The sequence below is a fragment of the Pseudopipra pipra genome, chromosome 10 (genome assembly GCF_036250125.1).
Source record: "Pseudopipra pipra isolate bDixPip1 chromosome 10, bDixPip1.hap1, whole genome shotgun sequence".
NCBI lineage: Eukaryota > Metazoa > Chordata > Aves > Passeriformes > Pipridae > Pseudopipra > Pseudopipra pipra.
Window position 1 is genome coordinate 9,237,406 of NC_087558.1, and position 27,880 is coordinate 9,265,285.

Sequence of the window (27,880 nt, forward strand, 5' to 3'; positions counted from 1 at the left end):
TCACAGGAAGTTTCTTTACAAAGCTCATTTTGTTTGGTGATTGTTCCTGCTCCACCAAAAAGAAAACAAACCTACAACAAAACCAACAGAGATAGTATCAAACTGGAGTGCGTTTCCAGTCCTCTTTTGTTTGAAAGAACTCAAGATGTAACCCTGCAGAGCCTCAAGATTCAACTCTCCAAGGACCAGAACTGTGCTCTCTCACTCAGGAGGAAGAGCTGGCCATGATACCCTTCAAAGGCATCTCCAATCCTCTCCCTGGAACATGGCCACTCTGCAGCCCAAAGAACACCAGGTATCTTTGTCACTAGATGTCAGTAAGATGGCATTTCCTACAGAAGAGGAGAGATGCCTCTCTTCTGACAGGAAAAATATGGAAGTAGACAGATTGGCAGCATCTCTTCAAATTTGAGATTGTCCCTCCAAGCAAAACTCACAGGAACACACGCAGTTTTTACTGTAGGAAAAAAAGACTAGCTACAGCTCTGACAGCATTCAAGCAAACGTTGCACAATCAGACACCACATGAGCCCATATACAGTTAGAAGCCTGCAATACCTAGACTTCTGAGCCACAGAAGCCATCCAGACTCACCTATCTGGGAAAGTTCCAGGCTCAGATTTTGGCAGCCTGAGGCTAAAACTTGATAGCAGTTTTGTCATACTAAAGCAAGCAGAAAACAGATCATGGACTCACACACCTTATGGAGAGAAGACTAGATCAAAACCCAGTCATTTCCCATTGGGGAGAGAGGTTAACTGCACTGGGCAATAAACACAGGCTGTGCTTCCTGCAGCTTTCCCAAATCCAAAAACCTAGCCGAGGGAAGAATGGAAGTCGAAACCCATCTAGGAGAGCTGTTGGATGGAAGCCTGCTTTAAGCCTCAGAACAAGCAGTTCAGCATCAGCGGCGCTGCGTTCTGCCTCAGCAGGTTTTCCAGGGAGGAAGCAAAGGGTGCAAGCCATGACCCAGCTAATTCACGTTTGGATCAGCAGTACAGGCAAATAATTTTCGGTAAAGTTCCGGCCAGATCTGACTGAAAAAACCTTTGCTCAAGCTGACCTGACACATCGGTGCCGGCCTTCCTGTGCCACACACAGCCCGACTCCGTCCCCACCCTCACCCGGTGCAGAACCGCAGGACTGCCACACAGATATTCCCGGCGGAGAGCTCATTAACAGAAGCAGTTAATAAGCCCCCTCAGCCCCAAGCAATGTGCAACAGTGGGGTCGCCTAGCACCCCCTCAGAAGGGGCTAAGGAAAAGCCCTCTCGGGGGAGCCCCGCTTCCCACCTTCCCTCCCGACTGCAGACTCGCTCCCGCTCCCGTGCCCACGGGTAGCCGGCGGAGACCTCGCCCTGCAGCCACCCCCCGCCCCGGGGAAGGCCCGCGGACCCCCACCCTCGGCCAGCGCCCACGGAGCCGCCACCCGCGGCGGCTCGGCCACCGCCCGGCCGCTCGCGGCAGAGGGAGCCCGGCCGCAGGCAGCTGCCCGGCGAAGGGCCGGGGACCGCGCAGCCCTGCGCGGAGAGCGGAGCGCGGCCCGGGGTCTCCTCACCTGCCGCCGCCGCTGCCGCCCCGCGCCCAAGATGGCGGCGCCGCCCCCCCTCGTCCCGCGCCCCCCCCGCGCACTGCAGAGCCGCCGCGCGCGCGCCCCGCCCGCGCCCCCCCAGCGCGCATGCGCCGCCGCGGGGGGGGCCGCGCGACGGGGACGGGAAGGTCGTGTGTGCGCGCGGGGCATGCCGGGAGTTGTAGTCCGGTCGCGGGGGAAGGACAGCATGGTGGCTGCGCTCAGCCAGGGGATGGGCAGAGGGAGCGCACGGGCAGGAAGCTGCGCCCCCCCATGCACAGGCCTGAGGTCGCCATGCCCTTCCACGGAGCTGGTAGCTCCTGTTGGCCCCGCACACAGGCATCCCCCCCTCCGCCTCGCAGCGCTGCGCCCGCGGTGGAACCAGCCCCTGATTCTCCCTGCAGTGCTCCCGCTGGAAACGGGGACCCCGGGAGCCCCGAGCGCCCGCGGGCAGGATCCGCTGCGCGGGGTGGGGGAGGCCGGGCCCGGCGCCGGCTCAGACCGCAGCCGCCCTCGGCACCCCGGCAAGAGGCAGCTGGAACACCGGCACAGAGTGCCCTCATCCCACCGGGATCTCGCTTTAGAGCAAAATGCAGGAGGGCCGAAGAGGCTGGGGGGGGGGGGGGGGGGAAACAACGAACGACACAAGGCAGGAGTCCAATAAAACTATGTTTATAAATAAAAACAAGGAGATTGGTGTTGTTTTTATAAAACCCAGTGGGTAGGGCAGGGCGAGGGGTGAGCAGTGGCCAGGGAGGCTGCTGGGGACAAGCTGACTCCAGCGGGCAGAGGGGAAGGAGAAGCTTCAAGGAGTCAGGGAGATGAACGGATGGCGTGTAAGATCTGGCAGAGGGGCTGCAGGGGGAATGCAGACCCCCGAGGGAGCAAAATACATTTCATCTCCATCATATAAAAATCGCAAACACAAGAAAGACCAAAGGAGGCAAAGCTTGCCTGGTGAAAGCCACGGTGTGGCAGGAGGAGAGGGCGCCGAGGCGCCAGCACCAACAGCAGCAGGGTCGAGCATGTCCATACTGTACCGTGCTTGGCCCTGGGCATGGGGAAGGGGCTGCCCCAGCCCGAGGCACATCTCTGAGTACCCAGAAGAGGAAAGAAGAAGGGGAGGGAACACTGGAGCAAAGACTCAACTGTCCTGGTAGATCTGCGGGCACTGAGCCCAGAGGCCACAGTTCAGGCCACAGTCTCCCTTCCCAGAGAGCTTGTGTTGCCACCAGGCACCACTCACAGCCCAGAGGGAACAGGGCTGTCCCAGAGCCTTGTCCCTCCTGGCAGCCAGGCCAGCAGCACTCATGGCACTGGGCAGAGGGGGAGGCAGACTCAGGCCCTTCGTAGGACAAATACAGGGGACCTCTACGTTTCCCCAAAGCATGAAAGCAAACCAGTTGTGTCCCTTCCTTGCCTTCTAAGTCCGTCCAGGCCCTTGAAGGTATCACATTGCTGAGCAGCAGCGCGACAGCAGGAGGGAGAAGGCCACAGCTGCCACCGCCAGCCCCAGGCATGGGACAGCCCCTACAAATGGGACAGGCAGCAGCACATTGCAGGCAGGACAAAGAGCAGGATGGAGGGAGCAGAGCTCTGCCCTTAAATGCCCCCAAAGTACCCAAGGGCAGGTGTAGGGCACTGAGTCACGTAAGAGACTGTGCACAGACACTCACCACCACTCCGGGCTGGACACAGAGGTACAGCCCCAGCCCTGAGCCTTATGGCCTGGGCAAGGAGAAGGAGGGTCCTGCCATGGCGGTAATGTCAGGCTTGGACCTGGCCCAATATGTGGGCAAGAGAAGGGAAGCAAGAGGGAAGTGGCAGCATCTCTCCACTCCCTGGAGGCACTGAAGCCCTGGAACATTCATGCATTAGCCAAAAGGCAACTACAACGGGATTTAAAATACATATATAAGGCTGGTCCCTGCTCCCCTCTCAGGGCTGTGGGAAGGGCAGGGCATCTTCCGCGAGGGGGAGGAAAGAAGCCATCTTCAGCGCCATGCGTGCCCAGCGCCCCTGGAGCTCCGTGTCCTGCTGTCGGGGCACGCCACGCTCCAGCTCTCCCCCCCACGGGCGGCAGGCTCAGAGAAAGTCAAACACCCCGTAATTCTTTGCTGCTTGATAGAAGAAACACAAAAGGGTGAAAAGAAAGAAGAGATATTTAGGGCGGAAGGACCGAGGCAGCAGCGACACACGGGCAAGCAGCACAGGGCGCTGGGACGGATGCGGATTAATGGGGTTAGAGAGGATGGCAGAAGGGAATTACCATTGGCAATACACAAGTCTGGTGGCGGGATGGGCTGGCAGCACCCAGCAGGCCTGCCAGGCCTGTCCACCCCACTCGAGGAGGGATTAGAATCAAGGTTTAGTTCCATTTATTATTTTTTTCCCTTTTTTTTCTTTTCATTATCAAGACAAAAAAAAAAAAGAACAAAACAAAAAAGAAAAACAAAACAAAAAAACCCAACAAAACAAAATCAAAAAAAAAAGGGGCGAAGCCAGGGCTGGTCCTAGGAAACAAACAACAGGGACAGAGGGGGGGAAGGAGGGGCAGCAGACAGACAGGGGATGGGCGCTTCACATTACATCCACAAAGAACTCACTGGGGTTGCCCATGGCCATTCGGAAGGACTGTCTACTGGCTGTCAGTTCGGGGGGCACAGAGGCCAGGTCACGGCCCGGCGGTGCCCCGGGGGGCCCCATGGCTGAAGGCGGTGGAGGCATCAGCAACATGGGGGGGCTGAAGAGAGGGGGGAGGCCGGGCGGCCCATAGGACTGCTGGCTGTGGTGGCTGCGGATGCTGTGAGCCAGGGAGTGCTGGCTGCGCTGGCTGTGCTGGCTGGCCGGCACCGAGCGCTCGCTGGCCGCGCGCTCACGCCTCATGCTGCTCCTCGTGGTGTGGTCTGACTCGCTCCCGCTGCCACCTGACTTCGACTCCCCGGTCTTCTCTCTCTCCTTCCTCCTCTCGCTGCCACTGCGATTGGAACCACTGCTCCGGCTCCCTGCAAAGCACACGAGACAAGGTTAGGTGGCAGCTCAGACAAGTCAGGAAGAGCGGATGCTCCTCTGGCCAAGAGAGAACTACAGCACGCTCCAGCACAGCCATCTGCCAGCACAGTCTGTGCTCTCAGTCTCTTTTCAACTCCAAGTCCCACGACCCTTCTGAGATGGCTTTTACCCTGGCTCCCCTCACATAGGACCTCACTTAAGCAGCCTTTTCCCGCTGCTTCCCAGTACTGAACAGGGCACCTGCCCACCCTCAGGTATATTTTAGTCATTTTTACTCACCTTCACTGTGCTGGCTGCCTGCACTGCCCCCTCCGTAGCTGTAGCCTGGGTCAGGGAAGCCGGGATGGGGGTTGTACGGATGAGGCGGTGGATACTGATATGGGAAAGCCATAGGCCAGGGTGCGGCTCCTGGATGGGGGAGTGGAGCCAAAGTGTCCTGATCGGAGGCACCACTGGAGCCATCATGATCGTGAAGAGATAGATTAGCCATGTCTGCAAGAAAGCATAGAACAGGGTTAATCCAAGCAGAAAGATAACCACGTGTGATGAAGCAGCTCCCCATCCAGTCTTTGCTGATGGACAAGGACAGGATATGCAAAGAGACACAAGAAGTTGGCACTCTCCTTGCTAGTCAGTGCCACCATTTGTGCTTCCTGGCTGGACAACAGCCAGGCTGCCTGAGTCCAAGCTGCCACTCTAATACAGAGACCAGCTTGGTGGGAAAGAACCACACCAGAGCTACAGGCTCACCCTGCCAATTCCTTTCCCCATCCCTCTTTTTTGAGTAGAACCCAGTTGCCTGAGCACCAATCCCTTGCCAGCACTGGAAGTTCAGAGCCTGGAGACAGTCAGTAAAGACTAAGACTCTGCTAGGGCTGCCCAGGAACAAAGATCACACAGTAGGTGACACTGTCAATGCTGCTTCCAACTTCACTACCCCAGCAGCATGACAAAGGAGCTGGGATATTTTTTATTGCTCTCTTAACAAGGTCTGTAGAACAAGGGTCCCAGCCTGATGCCAATGGCTGTAGCTGTGTCCCCACAGTGTCATCAGGGCTCTGCAGGACCTCTAACCCTCCATCCTCTCCCTCCCACCCATGCCAAGGGCCATACTTCCACAGAGGTCCCCGAAGATGTAATAGCACTGCTCTGAGAAGGTGATCTTGTTCACGGTGTGTCGGATGTAGCCAGCCTTCAGCAGATTGCTGGCATATTTGCGGGATTCACGGCGGTCTGTAAAGCCCTCCACATGGTGATAGAGCCAATCCACCACATCTGAACCTGCCACCAAACATAGAGTTAGATACAGCAAAAGAGTGGAAGACAGTGGCTCTTGAGGCAGTGAGCCACACTAGAGCCAAGAAAAAGTGGGCCAAAGGTGAAAAGGGGCCACACAGCCAAGGGTCCAATATGTGACTCTGGCTTGGTCAACAGTTTATGGTGACAGAGATGCTCCCTTGGACATCTGCTTGGAAAACAGGCCACCCAGTCCCCAATCCCTGCCTCTGCTGTAGGCAGCACAGTCTCTTACCAATGAAGGCGTTGGGGATGGTGATCTTCAGCCACATGCGGTCACGCACCTCGAGGCCTGACTCTGGTGAGGCCATGGCTTTGACAATGGTGGCCATGTCACTGTGGATGGACAGGTGAAAGTCATCGAGGCCTGTGGTGTGGATGAAGGAAGGGAGGCAGAGGTGAGAGAGGACAGAAAAGACAAACGAGACACATGGAAGCATCACACACGGGAGGAATGGGCCAGGGAACAATACATCGCAGACAGCCTTGGGGCACATGCTGTGTAAGCCCCCTTCCCATGTTATCTGTCATGTCAGCCATTTCCTCTTGGGAAAAACCCAGGCAAGAGTCACAAACTTACAACAAACTCCTAGCTTTTTGCCTCACCTGAGCTTTCCAGACTCTTGCTTCAGGGCTTTCTATACCAGAATTATCCAAAACCTCCAGAAAGCAACCAAAAGAGCCCTGTGCTCAGCAAGACCCTGCCCCACTGCAAGGCTCTTTGCTCCCAGCTGCCTCCTCCATCCTGCCCTATCTGCTGTTTGGGAGGGCAATTGCTCCAGGGACATGCTGAATCCCTCTGGCCCCGCATTCTCAAACGCTAACCCTGACTGGTCTGAGCCTTTCCTCTGCATCTGCCACAGCTCCTAATTGCACCCAGGCTCCTCTACTCTCCTCACATAGAAAGCTGAAAAACATGGTATTATTTCACCCAGGCAGAACTCCCACTGATCCAAGTGCCAGCCTGTCAAGAGCTGTCTCCTTCTCAGTCCCTTGGCAGGGCAGACTTTGCCCACCCCAGCTATCCCCAGGCAGATGTATTGCTCCCTTCACAGCACAGTGAAGGTGAAGAGGCTGTGCAGTGGGCAGAGCACAGAGGCACAAGGACTTACGTTCGGTCTCTGGGATGGAGCTGGTGATGGAAGAGCTGGTGGAAGTGATTGTGCTCATGGATGGACTCATACCGTACGCTGGGTAGGTGCCAGTCATCGCTGCCGTGTGAGACACCCAGGCTGCCGGGTCGATGGGCCGGATGGGCTCACCTACCAAAAAGAAAGAGTCAGTTAGTAGCTGGAAAAAATGATCACATCATCAAAACAACCTCTGGGGAGGGACAGGGACTCAGCACAGCCCATTCCATCCCCAGTATCTGCCGGGACTCACCCGGATCGGAGCATGGAGAGTCTGGCCCAGCCCAGATCCGCTGGGGAGCAACTGGGAGAGAAAGAAGAGAGGGAGGGTCAGCAGGAGAGGTGCAGAGGGAGAGATCCCCCTATGGCTCAAGGGGGGGTTTCTCTTTCCTCTGGCGCCCCGAGCAAGTGACCCCCCTGCCCCAGTGAAACGCGTCCCCAGCGTGATGTGGGAAGGAGGGCTGGGCTTATGGGCATTTTGGTCTGGGAATAGGACATAGCAGCCTCCTAAAAGGAGAGCTGTACCCCATCAAACCCCAATTCAGTGCCACGTGGAGTCAAACACACAGGGGAAGAACAAGACAACATCCAAGTAAGTGCTTAAGGCAGAGCTCTCACATGAGCTGGGCACCAGCGTTAAGGGTGGGTCAGCTATCCACTTACTCCTGGGTAACGAGAAGCAGCCCCGCGGGCTGGGGTCCCAGCACTTAGCCACCGTCAGGGTGATGGGCCTGCAACAAAAAGGTGAGAGTTAGAACCAGAGCCTGGTGACAAAAACCCCTGCATGGCGGATGGATCCTGTGGGCTGGCTCTCTCCTGGGAGACAGGGAGAAGCCGGCAGTAAAGTGTCCTTGTTCCAATCCAGCTATAGGTTTCCTTGGTGACATGAACAAAATGACATGACCCTGGCTGAGGGTTGCTGATGACCCAAATAGAACAGAGAATCAAAGAACAGTTTGTGTTGGAGAGGACCTTTAAATGTCATCTATTCCAACTGCCCTGCAATGAGCAGGGACCTGACATCCCCACAAAGAAAGGGGCACAGCCATTCTGTTGGCCGCAATTCTTGCTTTGGGCATGAAAACCCAGGAATCAAAGCAACACCAAAAACCTAAGTTCTGAGCTTCTGCAGAGCCACTGGCAGAGGTGGCTCACACACCCCAAGCACACACTGTACAGCTGTCCCTGGAGGTAAGGAACAACCCAAGTACTTACCCTGGCTTGTGCACAATCTCCCTCAGCACCCGCACAGCATCGTCGTTGCTCATGTTCTCAAAGTTGATGTCATTTACCTGCAAACGACACAAAGAAGTGAGTCTCAGAGATGTGACCAGAGGCTGAGCTCCCCACTCAGCCCAGCAGTGACTCAGCTTCCCTCTTCCAAGCACAGCTTCCTGGATTTAGCCTGCCAGAATTTGCAGGGAGGCTTCTGGGTCTTTTCTTTCTGCTTTCCCAGGCCCAAAGATGGAGATATGTGGGTGTGAAGTACCTGCAAGAGCATGTCCCCCGGCTCAATCCTGCCATCAGCTGCCACAGCGCCACCCTTCATGATAGAGCCAATGTAAATGCCTCCATCGCCACGCTCATTGCTCTGTCCCACAATAGAAATGCCCAGAAAGTTGTATTTCTCTGCAGGGATGGAAAGAGAAAGCAGTAAGACACCACAAAGCAGCAGGCACAACTAGACCTAACCTCAGACAAACCACGTACTAACTAACTATGGTGGCTTGCACCCCTGTCCCAGAGAGATGTCCCGGGACATAGAGAAACTCTTGAGAGACCAGTGCTTAAAGACAAGCCACTTTTCTACAGAATTCATCTCTTCACTCCTCCCCATGTTCTCTTTGCCCCCTCCCCAGTTCCCTCTCCACCACCCAATCCCACTCTGGAAGGACTGTAGGCTCCATGCACACTTCCCACTCACCCATATTCAGCGTGACTGTGATGATGTTCAGGGACATGGTGGAGTCTGTTATGCTGCTGAAGGACGATGACTGCAACGTAAGTGAAACATGAGATGTCCTCCTGTGCCTCAGCAACTTTCCCAGCCCCAGCTTCCTCCACTTGTCTTTCCTCTCTGCCACTCCCCGTGGCACCACAGCCCCCACCCACAACTCCACTCTTATGCTGGGAGTTTTGCAGAGCCAGAGAACATCAGCCATGGTCCTTGTGACCTCTCCACAGCCAGGACAAGGCCTGTGCTCCCAACTCTTGAGGCTACATTGGCCCAGAAAATGTTTACAGCACTTTATGAAGTCTCAGCACTTGGACACCAACTGTCACAAGCTGTGACCACAACAAATACAGCTGAATCCCTGAGAGGGATCCACCAGGCAGCCCACCTTGCCCTGCACTGCCCTCCCCAGGATCCCCGGCCCCTCCCTGCATACCCGCTCGATGCGTGGAGCCTTCTGTTTCCGCCGGCGCCGCTTGTGCCTCCTCATGAGACGGGAAGCACTGCTTTGCTCTGTTGAACTGCTAAACCTGCAAGCAAAAGCAAGAGTCAGCTCTCTTGCTGCCAGGGTGGTGACTCTGGCAGCAAGAGAGCCATGGAAATAGCACAAGGAATGGAGGACTGCAAGGCAGAGGGGAGAACGTGCACACGGGGGACAGACAATAGTAGAGACGGCTGCTGGGTGAGACAGAGGCAGGTCTGAGCCCAAGACTACTGTGCCCTGCAATGGCATCTCTCTGCGCTGGGAGGAAGGGGGAAGTTAGCGTTTCTCCAGGACCTAAGCTCTCCTACCTGCTGGTGGAGTCATCTTCATCTGAATCGAAGAAGCTGGTGGTCTCCAGCTCACTGCTCATGAGTGTGGAGGAGCTCTCGTACCCACCCAGGTCTCGGCGCCGCTCTCCCTTCACGGTCCCATTCACCCTGGGTGCTATGAAAAGACAAGACTCAGTGTGCTTGACACAACCCCTTCCCCTATGCAGGGCTCATGGCAGCCTTCTCAGAACATATCTTGCTATCAGACAATCCCATCTAGTGCCATCCAGCTCCTAGTCTATCCTGGGATCAGATCCATCTTCTGTGGGATACTTTTATCACTATCAGATGGGGAAGAGGCTGATGGGCCACTAGGAACAATGCTGCCAAACTTGTGGAAGACTTGCAGTTGTTTCCTTGGTAAAGCAAGAAGCAGCATGGAGTGGCCAGGCTACAGCACACTCTGCCTTTCAACTACAAAGGACTGAGGCACTACTGTCTCTGCTTGAGGCTTCTATAGGAGACATCTCCTTTGACCCCAAAGTTCTGATGCAACATAGGTGTTAGCTCCTGCCTCCAATGTGAGGCTACAGCTCTTCTAAGGGCCATAAAACAGCCCTTCTAAGACGGTAAGGTTCTGCAAAGCAGAGAAAGCTGCCCCAAGTCTAGAGCTGGTGCCCGCACCATGCCCCAGCCATGCCCTGCAGAGCTCTTGCCATGTTACCAACACTCACCATGCTCAGGCCCATCTGTCCGACGAGGTCGTTCCCTTTGCGAGGACACCACTGAGTCTGTTTCTGTCTCATTGTCCAAGTTTTCCCGACTCCCCCCGGTGTTAGGGCTGTAATGAGATAAAAGGAACAAATATGCTCAACAGGGAACAACTTGAGCAGGCTCTCTTGACACCTCTGTGCTGGCCAGCACAAGCTTCTAGCCATCAGCTGTCTCCTTCCTGAGGCATAGGAGCAACCACAGCACATCTATGAGTGCAGGGCAAAGGACTGGGCATACTGTGCCAGCTCTTTGCCAGCTTCCCTGCACTATTTTTGGCATGTCCTTGCTTGTTGAATAATGCAGCTCCACTTCGAATCTGCTCCCAGCCTCATCCTCCTCCCCCCTTGCTGGCTGTAATCCCTGACAATGTGGGTAGGAGTATCCCAGCCCCTGCTCAGGATTACAGCAAACCCACTATGTGTCCCTTGGAAACTAGGACAGATGTCCAGGTAACTTACTGGAAAGAGGGGGGCCTGGAGTCTCCAATTCCTCCTGTGCGCTCCATGGAAGGTGGCAGCTCTGTCTGGTTATCGGCACAGACCGAGCCAGCATCTGAGTGGGAACCCTCTGCAGACACCAGCTGGAGGGATGAGACAGAGAAGGAAACGGCTGCAGCTCTGGGAAAACATGTACAACAGTGGCCAAAGGAGCTGGCCAAAAGCCTGCCTGGCCCAGGATCTCATCTCTGATAGCAGACAACAGCAGATGCCCAGGCGCGGGTATGGAACAGGCCAAGCATGTAGCAACATTCCCTCTTGATGCCTTTCCAGACACTGGTTATTTGTGGCTCAGGAATTCCTGACCCAGCAGTGAAGCCCAGGTGGCTGACAGCCCTGCTTGGACACTCTGACATCACCTGCACGCCCACACCACACACTCAGGTAACCTTTAGCGCACATCCTGTAGCAGGGATTGGATTCCCCCAGTTCTTCTCACATTGGAAGAGGCAGCTACCAGTCACTCCTTTCCTCAGTTTTAGCAGCCTCTACACCCCTGCCTTCAAGCTGTGGGACCAGCAGGACCTTCACCTCCCTAGATCTGCACCAGATGCTGCAGATAACAGAGCTCAGGGCTGAGGCTGGCTTTGAAATAGATTCCTGAAACAGGATCTTTTTCTGACTTCCATACAAACTTTGCCCAGCTTATTGGCTTGGGCACAATCTTCACCCAACCTCTGGGGGGCTCAACAGTTTCCCCAGTGCAGAAATTCAAGAAAGGGTCAAACCCCAGGAACTCTATACCAGCCATGCTTGTGGGGCAGTCCAGGCACACCCACATGCCTCTGTCTCTGTAATAAACCACCAATTTCAGGGCTCAGGGAATGAAGTGGAGCTTCCACAGGCTTGCCAGTGGAATGAAACTGAGGATAGCCCAAATGAGCGATTTCCCAATATTACTCCCTATCCAGGTTTGCACTCCCCCCTCCTTTCAAGTTGTAATGAACAGGACTAATCATAATAGGGCTGGCCAAGAGGACAATAAAAAGCCTCTTCCTTGAAAGACGCATTCAGGAACCCCCAGAGCAGAGGTGACAGGGCCCAGAAAAGATCTAAGGTGAAGGATGCCCCACTGTGGGTCAGGACAGAAGGATCATGAAACATGGGCTGGAAAGGAGCTGACAGCTGCTCCCCAAACCGTAATGCCCAGTGTCAATGCAGAGGCAGCACTGCTGCTTGCTGGAGAGGGAACCACATCTGCATGGAGCCAAGAGCAGATGTCAGCTTGGGTGCAGGAGGCACAGCCCATTTACACAGATCTTCAGTGCTTCCCAGCATCACTGATGAAAGAGCTGTGCCCTGCCCACCTTCAAGAACTGGGGAAACCCTGATAAGAGGTTGATAAGATAATTCATAGATAATCATTAGGGCAGGGGGAGAGAGGTCTACTGCCAGAGAGGCACTGGGAATCGAGACAGGGATGTAGCTGGGACAAGGAAGACAAAGCAGCCCTGAAAAAGCCACAGCCAGGGCAGCAGACAGAGCAGAGTGCAGCCCGGGGTGTGAAAAGCTGCAGAGCCTGTCACACAAGCCCCAGGACAAGCCCAACGGCTCCTGATCTCACAATTGTCTAACCAGCTCTTGTCTCACACTGGCTCAGCACCCTCCCTCCAGCAAGCCCCAGGCACATGCCTGGCTTTGCTCCTGGCACCTTCCCAGTGACGTGTCTTCCCAGGACACATCCCACTCCCTAAGGGCCACATCCCTGCTCTGGCAGTCACTGCCCGGGAGCATATGGGAGAAGATATATTGGCAGTGGCCAGCATTGCCTAGGGAAAAGTCATATAACACTTTATGCTTGAAAATCTTAGTGCAAGATCAGGCAAATAGATCTGGACAGAGGGAACTAGTCATAGGCATCTGTCAAACAGCAGTAAGGAGTGTAGAGGGGGTGTTCCCAAGTTGGGGGAGGACTGATGCTGTCTTCCTCTAACGCTCCCAAGGCTGGGATTTCCTCCAGGGAAGGTTTTGATCACCACCCTGCACTTTTCCTCCCTCTTATACTGTCAGGAAATACTCACTTGGATTCAAGCCCCCGTCTTTTCTGGTCACTAAAATTAGTACTGCGTTCCTAAAATAGCCTCATCTCAGCCTGTCTGTCAGAAGCAGCAAAGCAAGTGCTGCCCCCCAGGCCCCAAACCACCCATGGACAAGGAGACTCTCAGCAGAAATAGAAAAAGGGATCATCAGCTGTGCATAAAGGTCTCTGGGACTGCCATCACCCCTTTGTGCACAAGAGCCAGTCTGGGCACAAGTTCCCTGCAAGGATCCAGCCCAGCAGAGCAGCAGCATGGTGGTCACACCAGACAGACCCACACCAGATCCATGTCAGTCACACTGAACAACCACAGAGACCCTACAAGGAAAGCCAGCAGCTGCATGGATGCATGGAGGACAAGGAAAAGCACACCAGGTAAAAAAAGAGCAATGGAAAGGGTTCAGAGACTGTGGGACTCCCCACAGAGCAGGTAAAGGCAAAAGGCAGCTGGAAAGGGTGGGGTGGGGAGACATCTCGGTGCAGATGCAGCAGCAGCAGGATGAATGCAGAGGGATGGATGGCGGCCAAGAGCCGGACACAGGCTGTTTTCTGAAGGGCCTGGATAACCGCTAGAGGGAGGACAGCCGGCACCGGGCCCCGGCTCTTTGTGTGGGAGCCCAGCACATCCTTTCCTCCTGGTGCAAGGCACAGGCAGGAGCCCACCCTGCACTCCCCTGCCTGGAATCCGGCAGCAGCCAGGCTGGCAGTGGGCACCTGCCTGCCCCTGTCACCCCCTCCTCACAGCCCCCCAGCTGAGGCCTCGCTGTTTGGGGCAGGGATAGAAGCAGAATTAGGTCTGACCTAGCCTGATTTGCTGAGGGGCTATTTGGAGGCCTCCAGAAGAAGGTACTTGGGTCTTGGCTCTGCTCTTGGTGTAGATCCACACATCCCCACCAGCACAAATTGCAGCTCAGCAGAGGAAAAACGGGATGATGGACTGTGGAGACTGAATGTCCTCTCCCCCCACTAACAGAGGGTCCCCTAGGGGCTGAGGGACGCATGCAGGCAGGGGACAGAGCATGTGCATGGCACGGCACAGAGGGAAAAGCTTGTCCTGCAGCTGCCCAGGCAGTACCTTTAGTCTTCAGGGCAGTCAAATCCAGTCTGCTTCATCAGCACTAAAGTCACTTAAGCCCTTTGCACCAGTCACTGGAGCGGGACTTTCCTTGGAAAGCTGACCCTGCCATAGGGGCACATGGGTTATGCTGTGGACAGGCCATGACCACAACCTCTGCTAGGCATCAGTTATCGTGAGCTCTCCAACAGAGGCATCCCACATCTTCCCCGGCACAGGGGACCCAGCACCCCAGAGCCCCCTCTGCAGCTGAAGGACTGGAGTGTGGGAATCCAGCTCATCAGCTGTGTTAGCAGTCAGCACACCAACAGTATGGAGCAGTCCCTGTGCCTTACTCGGCACTACACATCCAAATGGTGGTTTTCAGAGGGCAGACACAGGCAGAGAGATACCATAGCAAGGGGCTTGCTTACCCATGACACCACACGGCCGTTGAAGCAGGGAAGCTTGGCATTGTCATCCGAGATCTCTTCTTTCACCACCCTGCAGAGGGGAGAGGAGGCAGTCAGAGCTGGTCCAGGATTTCAGAGGAAAATGAGACTTACCCAGGTGGGTATCTCCACCCAACAACAGGCAGCCCAGGCTTGGGAATGGAGCAGAAGAGGATCAGCAACTCCTGCCCACTGCTAGGTCACAGGTTCCTATGCTCACAGCCATGACTGGCAGGCTGGAAAGAATCCTAGGGCAGAACAGGCTCTCTGTGTGCATCCAGCTGTTTCATCCCTCAACTCACAATTTAATCAGTAAAACCAAAATTCAGGTGCATACCATGGAATTGTTTAGGTTGGAAAAGACCTTGAAGATCATCCAGTCCAACCATTACCCCAGCACTACGAAGCTCACCACACTAAACCATGTCCCCAAGTGCCACACCTACACATCTTTTAAATAACTTCAGGGACGGCGACTCCACCACTTCCCTGGGCAACTTGTTCGAATGCCTGACAACGCTTTCGGTGAAGAAATGTTTCCTAATATCAAAATCCAAATCTCCTATCCAAATCTCCCCTGGCACAACGTCAAGCCATTTCCTCTTGTCCTGTTGCTTGTTACCTGGGAAAAGAGGCTGATCCCCACCTGGCTACTATCTCCTTTCAGGTAGTTGTAGAGAGCAATAAGGTCCCATCGAGCCTCCTTTTCTCCAGGCTGAGCCCCCTCAGCTGTTCCTCATTAGACTTGTGCTCCAGACCTGTCACCAGCTTCGTTGCCCTTTTCTGGACTCACTCCAGCCACTCATCTGTAGTGTATTGTAGTGAGGGGCCCAAAACTGAACACAGGGTTAGAGCTGCGACCTCATCAGTGTGGAGTATAAGGGGACAATCACTTTCCCTGGTCCTGCTGGCAGGACACACTATTGCTGACACAAGCCAGGATGCCATTGGCCTTCTTGGCCACCTGGGCACACACTGGCTCATGTTCAGCCACTATCAACCAGCACCTCCAAGTCCCTTCCCACCAGGCAGCTTTCCAGTCACTCTTCCTCCAGCCTGTAGAGCAGTGTGAGGTTGTTGTGACCCAAGTGTAGGAGCAGGAACTTGGCTTTGTTGAACCTCATACAACTGGCCGCTGATCCAGCCTGTCCAGATCCCTCTGCAGAGCCTTCCTACCGTTCACCACATCAACATTCCCACCCAATTTAGTCATCTGAGAACTGAGGGTGCCCTCGATCCCCTTGTCAGGATAACTGATAAAGATATTAAACAGAACTGGTTCCAGTACTGAGCCTTGGTGAACACACTTGTGACCAGCTGACAGCTGGATGTAGCTCCATTCCCCATCACTCTCCGGGCCCAGCCATGCAGAGTTTTTTACCCAGGGAACAGTGCACCTGTTCAAGGCCAGAGCAGCTGGTTTCTCCCAGAGAATGCTATGGGAAACAGTGTCAAAGGCTTTACTAAAGTCTAGGTAGAAAACATCCACAATCTTTCCTTCATCCATTAACCATGACACCTTGTCATAGAAAATCAGGTTGGTCAAGCAGGATCTGCCTTTCCTAAACCCATACTGGCTGAGTCTGATTGTCTGGCTGTCCTGTACTTGCCATGTGATGGCACTCAAGCTGATCTGCTCCATGACCTTCCCTGGCAGTGAGGTCAGGCTGACAGGCCTGTAGTTCCCTGGATTCTCCTTCTGGCCATTCTTGTAAATGGGTGTCACATTTGCTCACTTCCAGTCAACTGGATCTCCCTGGTTGACCAGGACTGCAGGTAAAGGACTGAAAGTGACTTGGTGAGTACTTCCACCAGCTCCCTCAGTACCACTGGGTGGATCCCATCTGACTCCACGGACTTGCATGCGTCTAAGTGGTGTAGCAGGTTGCCAACCATTTCCTCTTGGATTATGGGGGGCTTAATTCTGCTCCTTATCCCTGTCTCCCAGCTCAGGGGCTTGAGTACCCTGAGAACATTTGGTCTCGCTGTTAAAGACTGAGGAAAAGAAGGTATTAAGTACCTCCGCCGTTTCCTCATCCTTTGTCACTGTTTTCCCCCCGCATTCAATTAAGGATGGAGATTATCCTTAGCCCTTCTTTTGGTGCTGATGTCATTTGTAAACACATATGTATTGCCTTTTACAGCAGTAGCCAGATTAAGTTCTAGCTGGGCTTTGACCCTTCTAGATTTCTCCCTGCATAACCTCACAATATCCTTGTAGCCCTCCTGAGTTGCCTCTCCCTTTTTCCAAAGGTGATATATTCTTTTTTTCCCGAGTTCGAGCCAGAGCTCCCTGTTCAGCTAGGCCACTCTTCTTCCCCACTAGCTTGTCTTTCAGCACAGGGGGAGGTCCTGCTCCTGCACCTTTAAAATTTTCTTCTTGAAGAATGTCCAGCCTTCCCTGGGCTCCTTTGCCCTTTAGGACTGCCTCTCGGGGGACTCTGTCAGCCAGCTCCCTAACCAGGCCAAAGTCTGCCCTCCGCAAGTCCAAGGCAGCAGTTCTGCTGACCCCGCCTCCTTATTTCTGTGAGAATCAAAAACTCTTATCATTTTGTGATCACTGTGCACAAGAAAGCCTCCAGTCACCCCATCACCCACCAGTTCTTCTCTGTTCACAAACGACAGGTCCAGTGTGTGCCTTCCCTAGTTGGTTCCCTCACTCGCTGTGTCAGGAAGTTCTTCCGCACACTCCAGCAACCTCCTAGACTTTTCTGCTGTACTGTATTTCCAGCAGACACATTTCCACCAGTTCACTTATTTCTAAAGAAATACATAATTTAAACCTCTTTATAATGATCTGAAAGAATCACAACCTATGCCAGAGATTTCTAATAGATGAAAGTGAAATACATTAAACATGCTGGCTCCCAAATGTTACTGTTGCTTTTTAATTACCTACATAATATTTCAACATCACTTTGAGCTTTATAGTTGTGCCACAATGTCATGTTCTTGCATTACACAAACAGCTACATTATCAGACTTCATAGTTGAGGGAGCACTGATAACTTTTTCTCCCAACAGTAAAAAAAAAATTAAAAAAAATAGTTTTCTTTGGAGAGTAAATTTCTTCTTTTTATTTTAAATATCACAGGACACCTAAATACTTTTTCCACTGTGAATCTGCAATCAAAACATGTAAATTCACCAGAATTAATTAATACCATCTTTGATAAATTGAATCCAGTGGCAAAATAGACTTTATCAAGCTCATTTTCTTTTCTTCTCAATAACATTTTAAGCACTCTTATTTAATACAAAGACACATTACAAGTCATTTGTGATATTAAGTTCCATTTCCAGGCTATATCTAAGGCAGCTTGACACACATTGTGCTTAAAAAAATGTAGTAACTAAATAGTAAATAAATTTTTTAGGGGGGCGGGGAAGAATCTAACAGAAAAAGAAACCAAGGGAAATTATGTATTAAAAAGAAGTAGACTATAAGTAATTAGCAATACTCATAGGTAGCATCCCATCAACAGCTCTGAAGGGTACCCAAGTCAGTCCCCAACTCACGGAGAATCGAAGAGGATGCCAGCGTGGGACGCGGAGCTGTGGCCCATTGCCCCAGATTGCCATCAAGGGGCTCGGAGAAACAGGTACTCTGGGCTCCTGGCTGCTCTCCCTGGTGTGCCAACAGCTGCCCGAGCCGCCACTGAACACAGGACAGCAAAGCTTGCCAACACTCACAAGGCATCAGCAAAAGGCAAATGAACAGTGCTGCAAGCCCCAAACCCGAGGAGCAGGCTCGCTCCACCCTGCCAGCCCCACTGGTTGCACCAGTGTCACGCACGCTCGGCAAAGGGCTGTCCCACAGGGTGAGAGGCAGCACATCGCCAGGCCTTTGCTGGCAGCTGGCACTCACGATCCCTGCCCAAACTGGAGAGACAGAAAAGGGACCGGACAAAGGCTACCCATCCCCAGAAGGCACAGATGAGGAGGTCATGGTTTGAGCAATCTAATCCACTCCCAGGATGTGTGTTAATTCTTCTGGCACAGATGGAGGAGCAGGAAAAGCAGGAAAGGAGCAGTGAGGATGGATTAAAATCCTGCTGGCTTAATGGTTCTTCAGCATGTTCTGTGCCAGCCTCTGCCCAAAACTCCTGCAGCCCAGGATGAGTGTCAAACACAGGCAGTGTCCCCCCAGGACCCATCCCCTTTGGTGCCCACGTAAGCCCTTTCCAAGGCAGGCAAGTCGTTGTCTCCTCATTTCCAAGTGCACACACACACGCACCCTGCCCTGGCTGCACTAGCATCCATTCATACTGTCGCCAGCAGCCTGGACCGTGTCCAATTCCTAGAGAGAACTTCAGGCAGAGCCAATTTTCAGTGCTGCATGATGACTGCTCGGGGACACAGAGCCCTGCCTGTGGGTGAAGGGACAGGGTGATATATTCACTGGGTCAAGGTGACCAACTGCTCAGCACAAATGAACTATTCCACTTTCAGCAGGGACAGAGGAAACCAACCCCAAGACCCACCCACTCACCCTCAGCTGCAATGCTTGATAGAGAACAAGCTCCCTCTGTCCTGAGAGCTGGTCCCTCCTCACTCTTATTACCCCGTGGCTGCCCCAGACATCCCAGGGGTCAGCTCCACCCTGGAGCGTTTTCTCCCTCCTTCCCCAGCCACTACATTATTTATCACTATTTATCACCCAGATGCCAGAGCATGATGGATTATATATTTAGACTCTACAGAGCAAAAACCGATAGTGCTGGAGTCAGGCACATGCCGAGCAGGAATATCTCTGCAGCACTGCTCACGTCTGTCACCCCTTGCACCATCCCAGCTATTCATGTCCTGCATTCCTCTCCAGCCTCAGCCGGAGCTGCAGCCTTCCTCCTCCCACCTCTCACCACCCTTCCAGTCACACTTCTCACACGGACACACGGACTCGACCGCAGGTTCACACGTCAGAAGCCACTGAGCGAGTAGCCTCTGGGGGAGCTGTGAGCAGTGCCACGTTTTTGCTCCGCGCTTGCACGGGGAGGCAGCCAGGAGATGAAACTGTCCTGTGGATGTGCTGGCAGGGAAAACCATTCTGTGAATGTGCTGAGAAGAGCCCTCAGCTGATGGGGTCTGAGCCCAGGAATCCTGAAGGAGCAGACCCAGAAGGAATTCACGCTCCCTCTGTTCTCTACAAGTCTTTCCTTTTGGATGAAGCCATCAGAGCCCAGGGAAAACATCTGCCCAAGGCTGATTTTAGAGGGACTGCTTTGAGTTTACCATCCAGTTTTGAAGGTCCCCATGTTTAAAGTCCTGCTGGGGGCTGGGCACAACATGGCTGAGAATGGTGACCAGCAAAAACCCCTTCTAGGTGGAGGCAACCTGAATCTTGCCCAGGTGAACGCAGGTCCAGGCCCCTCGGTGCTGCTACTCTGCCCAGATAATCCCCCTGTGACCCTGGTCCCATCTCCGGGGCCAGCAGACATGCCAAGGCCAAGCTGCAGGCTCAGTGCCTGGCCTGCAGGCTCAGTGCCTGGCCTGCAGGCCCAGCACTCCCCAGCACTCATCTGCCTTGAGTTTTCCAACAAAGAGACCTGCGGGAGGGACGAAGGAGGGAGGGTTACAGGGGAGGCAAGCTGAGTGGGCGGATGGTTCCGCTGCCATCCCCAGTGACACGGGGCCAAGCCGGGGGGGAGGAGAAGAAGGAGGAGGAGGGGACAAGGCTCTGGCTGAACAGGAGACCAGCTTGGGTGTGCGGAGGGGGCTGCCAGGGCTGACACAAGCAGCACATCTGCTCCCATGCAGCTGGGGGAGGGGAAGGGATAGACCAGGCAACAGGGAGGGAAGTGAAGGAAACCCAGCTCCAACCCTGGCTCCATCCCTACCCTCCCACCAGCTTCTCTGTAGGAGCCAGCAGACCCTCTTCCCACGGCCTGGGAAGATGCCATGCTCCCAGCTTCCCTCCCGCTGCTGCCGGCAGGAGCAGCTGGCAGCGTGGAACACGGATGCAGAGGCGGGTGAGGGACAGGCGGGCAGACGCTGCCTTCTCCGGGGAGTTCCAGCCAGGCTCAGGAAATTAGAGGGTATTTTATATCACAGAGTCATGTCCTAGGAATGAAGGGAAGGTGGGGAACGAGAGCGTGCACAGGAGAGAAAGGAGGCCATAAACCCCAAGCCGCGGAGACGGCTGCGCTGTGTCAGACCCCGGCTGCGCAGACATTACCAGCGCAGCTGCTGTGCTCCCAGCCTCCTCGTTTCCCCTCGGTGGCCTCCAGCCCGGCTGAGGATGTGGATACAAGGGAGTTTCTAGCTTCAGCCAGCTCTGGTCTCTCCTGAGCGGGACCCACCAGCCACAGCAAGGTCCCTGCAAAGAACTCGGATGGAGTAACACGAGCCCAGCAAAAGAAGAAATCTAAGAGGCTCCTGCAGGATTTGAACCCCAGATTTGAATGCAGGCTGGAGCTCAGCAGTGATTGCTGCTTGTCTTTGACAGTCCTGTCCCCCAGATTGCCTATCCAAGGGCTTGCAGCAAGGAGGATACTCGGAGAGAAGCAATCACAGACGTGGTACCAAATAAAAACACTGTATCTGGCAACCGGGGGGGTGTGTGTGGGGGGGTGGTGTCAGTACAAAGAAGGGAGGTGAGGGAAGGGGACCCCTCAAGCTTATGTTGGACAGCTTGACGGTCAAGATGAAAAGCAGTCTGTTCCTAGGGAACATGCAAAGATTGAGAAGACAATTGAGCAGTGACAATGTAACACAAAAAAGATCCAAAGCTAGTAGAGCAGATGAAAGAGTAAGATGATCTCCTTTGTTCAGTTCAATTATTAAGAGGAAAGACCTTTACAAAACAGCACCATTTTTTCCAACAATGCAAAGTCCAGAAATTCAATTATAAACTTATTCTTCTACAACAACCTCCCAAAAGTGCACAGATTAGGTTGGTCGCTCCTCTGATCTTAATAGCCCCCATCTCCTACAACCTGCAAAAGAAGAAAAAAAACCCAACCAAACAAAAAACACTCAGGAGACATTTCTACCCAATAGCACAAGCTTCAGGGATTTACCCATCAGAAATGTGATCTCATTTTCAAGACCTGTAGCACACACCCCTTAGGGCGGGGATGTTTTGCTTCCAAATGATTGTATAGATTAATAATGCTGCATAGCAAAAGGAAGCACCTTTTTGTGTTACCACCCAAATGTGAGCATCTCCTGTCTCTAGAGCAAAATTCTCACCTCTCCCGCAAGATCAAATGCTGGGGCAACAGGGATGAGCTCTGCAGCCATTTCACCAGAAGAGAAAACTAGACGGGGCAATTCTCAGAGAGAGCTGGGATTTCAGATGGGAAATACTTGCCTGTTAGACTAAGCCCAGACATGATATGTGTGCTTCCCATGGGGATACAATTCCCCCAGGGGCTACAGGCCCAATCAAAGCATACAACACGTGTATTGGTGAGACCTTGGGCTTTGCAGGCAAACAGCATGCAACAAACAGGATTAGAGTATTTGAGCTGTCTGTCTCCATAAGCCAGGGCATTCTTGAATTCCTCCTCACTGTATTTACACCTTCTGTGTGAGGAGGAGGAGTACAAACTGCACAGTGCATTGGGGTGAAAAGGGCTCTCTGAGCATAAACAGACTCACTCTCCCATTTAATTTGCCTCCCAAGCCCCCAGACAGGGTATTCCCCACTGCTCCTCTATGCCGTAGCCCAGGTAAACAGGGAAACGCGGATTTGTAGATGGTTTAGCTCTGTCAGAGCCTCCTCCCCAGAAGAGCTGCTGTCCTCCTGTCTGTCCCTGCACCCCCTGTGAAGATGAGCTCCCTTACGCAGTGTTTACCTGGTGTGCTTAAGAATCAAGAAGCACAAACCAGCTCTTAGCAGTTGTCCTGCTACCACAACAGTAACATAGCTCTGCATTCAAGCAGGAAAGACCACCCCTGCTCTCCTAACAAATCAAGGGAGCATCACGAGTACTCCTTGGGGAATAGGTCATCCCATTTCAAGCTACTAACTACTCTCCTCAAGAGTGGGCACATCATGCTCATCAGCACAAGACCAGCCTCTTTTATTTTTAGAGAATGGTTTGGGTTGGAAGGGACCTTAAAGATCATCTAGTTCCAATCCCCCTGCCATGGGCCTGCCATGCCCTCAACCATGCTCACCTCTGCTGCCCCACAGCTTGCTGTGCTTTCTCTCCATGGTCAGCCAGGCAGAGGCTGAACAGACATCCAAGACTGAACAGACATCCAAGACTGAACAGACATCCAAGACTGAACAGACATCCAAGACTGAACAGACATCCAAGATGCCAACTGTTTTCCCTGAAAACCCCTCATCAACACATTTGCAATCACTCCACTGGACACTGACCAGGACAACCAGAGCCCCCCAGTCCAGGCAATGCTTGGCTCCAGCTGGACCTGTGCTCAGTCTTACCAGTGTCACTGGGTGGGAGATGACAGAGGACAGACCTCCTGTCCAAAGACTGGCATTTAGGAATGGCATTTAGGAAGGAGCCACTCAGCCTCAGAGGCCTGCCAAGGAGCAGCACTTATCAAAGCAAAGCTACAGACTGATTTCCCAGTGAGCCCAGAGCCCTGGCGGCCCCTCCTGCCTTGATCTCGGAGTGACCATCTGGCTGCAGCCTTGCTCTGCAAACAAGCCCAACAGGCCTGTCCTCCACCGGGAGGAGGAAGCTGCACAGGACTGCAGGAGGCACCTCCACGCTAATTAATCCTGCCCTGCCCAAGCAATGCTTCCAACCTCCAAAAGGACATTTACAGACATCATCAAAGGCAGCATTCTTGAGGCCCCCCCCCCAAGGTTCAGTGACACTTTCAGTCTCTTTGAATTGGAAATCAGGACAAACGGGAACTTCCAGCAGAAGCCTGGCCAGGCTCTTCACCCTGGTAGCTCAATTTCAGCTCCTCGATAACTCTAAGAGCTTGCATAGCCCAACACAAGGATACAAGACAAGTGCAGGGACTCACTGTGAGAAAGAAACATTTGAGGTTAAACATCTGCAGAAATGACCTTAATGGAATGGAGACAATTCCACAGATATAATAACAGTGACCAAAAGCTGGGCTTTTATTCAAGGTGAGAGAGGCAACAGGCCCAAAGAGGCCCCAGCCAGAGACAGGGTAAAATCCTGATGTGGTTGCTGTGGTTCACACTACTGGAGGAAGGAGGCTTGGTCTGCTACGACACTTAGCTCCATCTGGACACAGAAAGCAGGAAAGCCCACAAGGCAGAGCTGCAACATGGCAGCTCCTGTTGACAGAGAGAAAGGGAGAGAGGTGGAAAAAGCATAGAGGTGGGCAAAGGGTTTATCTGGCTACTGCTGGTAACACAATACAAAAGACACAACACTAACATATCAAGGATCTTGTGGATGAGGTGTTCAGGCTCCAAAGGGAACGCTTTGCAACTCTCAAGAAGTGAGAAGTCACACACCCCTTTCTAGGCTGGCCAGAAAAGCAACAGCTTCCCTTGCAACGTTCAGGGACTTCATGCTGGTTAAGATGACAGTGAGGAGCTGTAAAGGGCTCCAAGGGCTGCTGTGGGGACAGTGTGAAGTTTGCACATACACAACAGTCTAGGGAGAGTGCCATGGTGTCCGTGAAGGCTCTGCATGCACCATGAGGAATGCAGGACCAGGCCTTCCTTTTCTGGCCCTCAGCTGAGGGACACCAAGTCAGTCCTGCTTTTTCTTAACAGCAAGTGAGGCTCCTGCCAAGAAAGCGCTGCTGCTGTGGAATGTGCTGGGCCAGCAGTACAGCTCATTCCTGGAAAAGCATCAACTCAGCGGGAGAGCAAGGAGAGGAGAAGAGGGGAAAACGGGAAGAGGGGGATGGTGGGAAACAAAGTCTGAAAGCTTGGACTTCCACACCTGGGGAAGCAGGGAGCTGCCACAGAGCAGGCTGCTCGCCAGCACCCCCTTGTCCTGGGCTGCCAGCACCGCAGCCCTGCCCAGCACCAGCCCTCTGCTCCGGGAGCACCTTTCTGCCAGCCAGACACCTCCAGAGCAGGCCTGGGACTGCACAAACCAAGGCAGATGACTGTAGGAACGAGAAGCAAGGTTCATTTCCCCCCCACCATGTTAACAATTAATTTGTATTTAATAACATATCTCCACGAGGAGATGACAAAGCAGCCTCCACGTGCGTCCTGCCCTCAAGACACTGACCAGCTCACATTACTCTCTCCTTGCACAAACAGTTTTGCAAGAGTCTCCCAAGGAAACCAGCTTAACCTCCTAGCCAGTGGGAAGGGGCCTTGAAGCATGACAAGCTGTAGATGACTGCACCTACTCTGCGCATCCAGTTCAGCTGCCATCAGCAACATCTCTGCTAACTGGATCTGTAAGACATACAGAGAATCCCTATAAAACCAACAGGGAGTTAATAAATCTCACAACTAAGTTTTACCACAAAACATTTGCCAAAGACAATGAGAAGGACTCACGCAAAGAAGAGCCTTTCAGAGTCACAACAGCTGCATGATGGCAAAGAAAGAACTCTGTTCCTGATCCCAAGTCATTGCAGCACTCTGGGAAATGGGCAAACAGCAGTACTGCATCCCTCTGGTTCTAAAATGCAGGAGGCAGCAGAGAATATGAGAGGTCTGAACACTCAGAGGAACCATTTCTGACCATCACTAGGACAGGGACACATGTTCTTTTTCTTCCTCACCTGATTTTGATGGTGTCATGCAGGGGATGGTACAAAAATTCCCTGTACAGAGACAGCAAATAGAGCACATTTTAGTAGCCTTTTATATACTTCATTGATTTCACTAACACCAGTCACTTGAACTCTGTTCAAGACACAGGGCCAAACTCTCGAATACAATGAGTAATGTCCTACCAAGCAGCCTTTACCAGGCCAGCCAGGCTTGCCCTCCAGCCAGCAACCCAGCAAACAAGCAAATACTGCTCAACTGCTGGAAGAGACAAGAGGGATGCTCCAGTCCTAACCAAACCAAGCATGTGCTGGCATGTAACTTACTCCACTGGAGGTCCAGAAAGCAGATGGGAGCCATAAAGTAGGACCCAATCAATTACTGTAAATTTAAAGTCCGTGTGAGGTGCCATGTACAGACTTCAGATCAGATGCTATCAGGCAGAATTCACCTCTACACCAGGAATCAGCATTCTTTTCAACAAGAGGGTAAGTTTCCCCACAACTTAGACGAGGACAGTGCTTTGGATCACTGCAGCACCAGGTCCAACTCAAAGCTGCTGCTTTTCTTTGACATTGTGAACTCCTGGGCCTGACCCTGTCACATACCATTCAAAACCTTCCACCTGCTGTCTCTGACAACTGCACAGTAACAGTCAGTGACCTTCAGAAGTTACCATCACACACAACATGAAATGTTCTTCCTGTGGAAGGTCTCAAAGCCACAGCAGCCAATTCCCAGGTCCTTCAAGGATAGAGGACTACAGTGGAAGGCAGCACAACCTGTCTGCAGTCTGTAAATACCCCACGAGCTTGGTAACCGTGTTGAACTGGTCATTGTACACATTAACTGTTCCCATGGGCAGCCCAGAAATGCTCATCACACATTATTACTGCAATAGGGACATTTCCCACGTTTGTGGATCTGCTGGTAAGCCAAATTACAAGATCACCCCTATTTTTAGCTTCCTAGTTATCTGTGATACTGACACGAAATTCTCGTGAAGCATCTCTCCTTTAGTCATTTGTAAAGTCACCATGAACACTTAGTGCCAGCACCATGTGTTGACCACCCAGGAGCTCACCTGGTCCCTACAGACAACATGGCCAGACACAGTCCTCACCTCAAATCTACACACCTCTCTACATGGGAAAGCATGAGTGCCATATAGCTTCCTACCAGAGCACAGATACCAACTGTACCAAAAGTAACATCATGAAGGCACCACTTAAACACAGATTTTTAAAGTGGTGTCTCACACTGGCAACATCAGTACATTCGAGAAGGCTGCTGCAGTGGCCTCCTGGGTTTCTGCATAGGGGATTCAGCAGCACAGGCACATGCTGCACGAGTCTGATCCAGCTCCAGTGCATCAGACTCAACCTGCATACCCTGTAGAGATGTTACACACCTCTGCATTAAGCCAGAATTGCCCCAAGGAAACCCACAGCTTACCCTAAACTGAAGCAGATATTGACATCCTCAAAATCCCCTGCCACTTCCAGGATGCCTAGACAAGGAATAATCCTAAGACATTTCCCAAACTAACCATTTGGCCACAGCTAAACCAAAAACTTTTACTCTGAAAGAAAAATCCATCTCACAGGAGCCCCTTCAGTACCTAAAGGTGCATTTACCAGCTCTGGGTCTAAGGGAAGTCCCCCATAATGGACTCAGCTCTGCAGCCAGATCCATGAAAATCCACCCTTCTCACAGCCACAAAAGCCAGAAAGAAAAATTCAAATTAACACAATGTAATGGCAAGACTTCATGCATTAAGGCCCTATTTGGACTTTCAGTATAGCACAGCCCCAGCTAGGCCCACAGGCAAGTCTCTGTGTGAATGGCACTAACATACTGGTTGAGCCAGGCAGGGCTGAATGAACTGGGACAGCTGGTTAGCCATATGCAAACACAAGTATGGAGTTTGCATATCCATCACGGCTTCTGGAAAAAGCTTCAGTTTAAGAAGCTGCTGTGCCCTGAGGCCAACCAGGCAACAGCCATCAGCACTGCAGCCGCCTTCTCCCTGCCCTGCTGATGGTGTCAGCAAGCCAGGGTTGTCACACACTGCTGATACTGCTCTGGCTGTCAACAATGGCAGCACAGCACAGTACAGGGGACAGACAACCTATTTGTTCACAGATGATGAGACACAAAAGGACCATGAAGAGGCCAGAGCCATGTCGAGGGAAAGAGCTGAAGCCCAGGAGTGGGCAGGTTGAAGTGCTAGCACCAGCTTCCCCACTGTGATAATCCATGCAGAGCCAGAGTTCCCAAAACACAGACTCCTCTGGCAGACCTTCGGTGTCCCCAGAACCAGCCTGTATATGGCAAGAGCTGCCAGCCATCAGAAAACAAGAAAAATTCCATAAACTCTGTTACCTAGACCCTCGATTCCCAGCCTATCACAGAGACAGCTGCCAGCGATCAGAGGGGCCACGTAGCAAATAAATTCCTCTCCAAACTCTAGGGGCAGGTCAAAAACCAGCAGAAGAAAGACCTTCCCACACAGCAGCCAGTGCTAGCTCTCCCAGAAACAGATCTCTGCTCCAAGTCATGAGAGGAAGCCTTTCCCACTTCAGCTCCTGTCTTCAGCCAGGACCAGAAGGACAGACTCCCACGGCAGCAATTCAGTCACCGCTCACTGTCTCTTCCTCCAGCTCTCATACAATAGCAAATTTTAGCCAACAAGACAGACAGAT

At 52.9% G+C, this 27,880-nt stretch overlaps 2 protein-coding genes across 13 annotated transcripts in view; both read right to left on the reverse strand.

The window, feature by feature from the left end:
• The window catches only part of AP2M1 (adaptor related protein complex 2 subunit mu 1), a 28,473-nt gene extending 26,853 nt beyond the window's left edge, over positions 1-1,620 (reverse strand). Inside the window, exons 1-2 of one of the 5 annotated variants that reach the window (XM_064666046.1) lie at positions 1,559-1,600; positions 595-663 (exon numbers count right to left, since the gene is read on the reverse strand). The gene's annotated coding sequence lies outside the window, so the exon portion shown is untranslated. Of the gene's footprint in view, positions 1-594; positions 664-700; positions 719-1,293; positions 1,312-1,401; positions 1,420-1,558 lie in introns of those variants that run through there. The other 4 variants (XM_064666048.1, XM_064666051.1, XM_064666054.1 and 1 more) reach the window with 4 other exon arrangements.
• A 2,311-nt stretch (positions 1,621-3,931) lies between these two features.
• DVL3 (dishevelled segment polarity protein 3) overlaps positions 3,932-27,880 on the reverse strand; it is a 32,374-nt gene continuing 8,425 nt past the window's right edge. Inside the window, exons 2-16 of one of the 8 annotated variants that reach the window (XM_064666072.1) lie at positions 14,513-14,582; positions 10,948-11,069; positions 10,450-10,556; positions 9,755-9,890; positions 9,399-9,492; positions 8,933-9,002; positions 8,498-8,637; positions 8,224-8,300; positions 7,627-7,739; positions 7,262-7,312; positions 7,063-7,140; positions 6,114-6,245; positions 5,696-5,863; positions 4,862-5,074; positions 3,932-4,575 (exon numbers count right to left, since the gene is read on the reverse strand). In XM_064666072.1, coding sequence (XP_064522142.1) covers positions 4,151-4,575; positions 4,862-5,074; positions 5,696-5,863; positions 6,114-6,245; positions 7,063-7,140; positions 7,262-7,312; positions 7,627-7,739; positions 8,224-8,300; positions 8,498-8,637; positions 8,933-9,002; positions 9,399-9,492; positions 9,755-9,890; positions 10,450-10,556; positions 10,948-11,069; positions 14,513-14,582 — 1,996 coding nt within the window. In that variant the 3' untranslated portion in view covers positions 3,932-4,150. Of the gene's footprint in view, positions 4,576-4,861; positions 5,075-5,695; positions 5,864-6,113; positions 6,246-6,990; positions 7,141-7,261; positions 7,313-7,626; positions 7,740-8,223; positions 8,301-8,497; positions 8,638-8,932; positions 9,003-9,398; positions 9,493-9,754; positions 9,891-10,449; positions 10,557-10,947; positions 11,070-14,099; positions 14,180-14,512; positions 14,583-27,880 lie in introns of those variants that run through there. The other 7 variants (XM_064666069.1, XM_064666070.1, XM_064666076.1 and 4 more) reach the window with 7 other exon arrangements.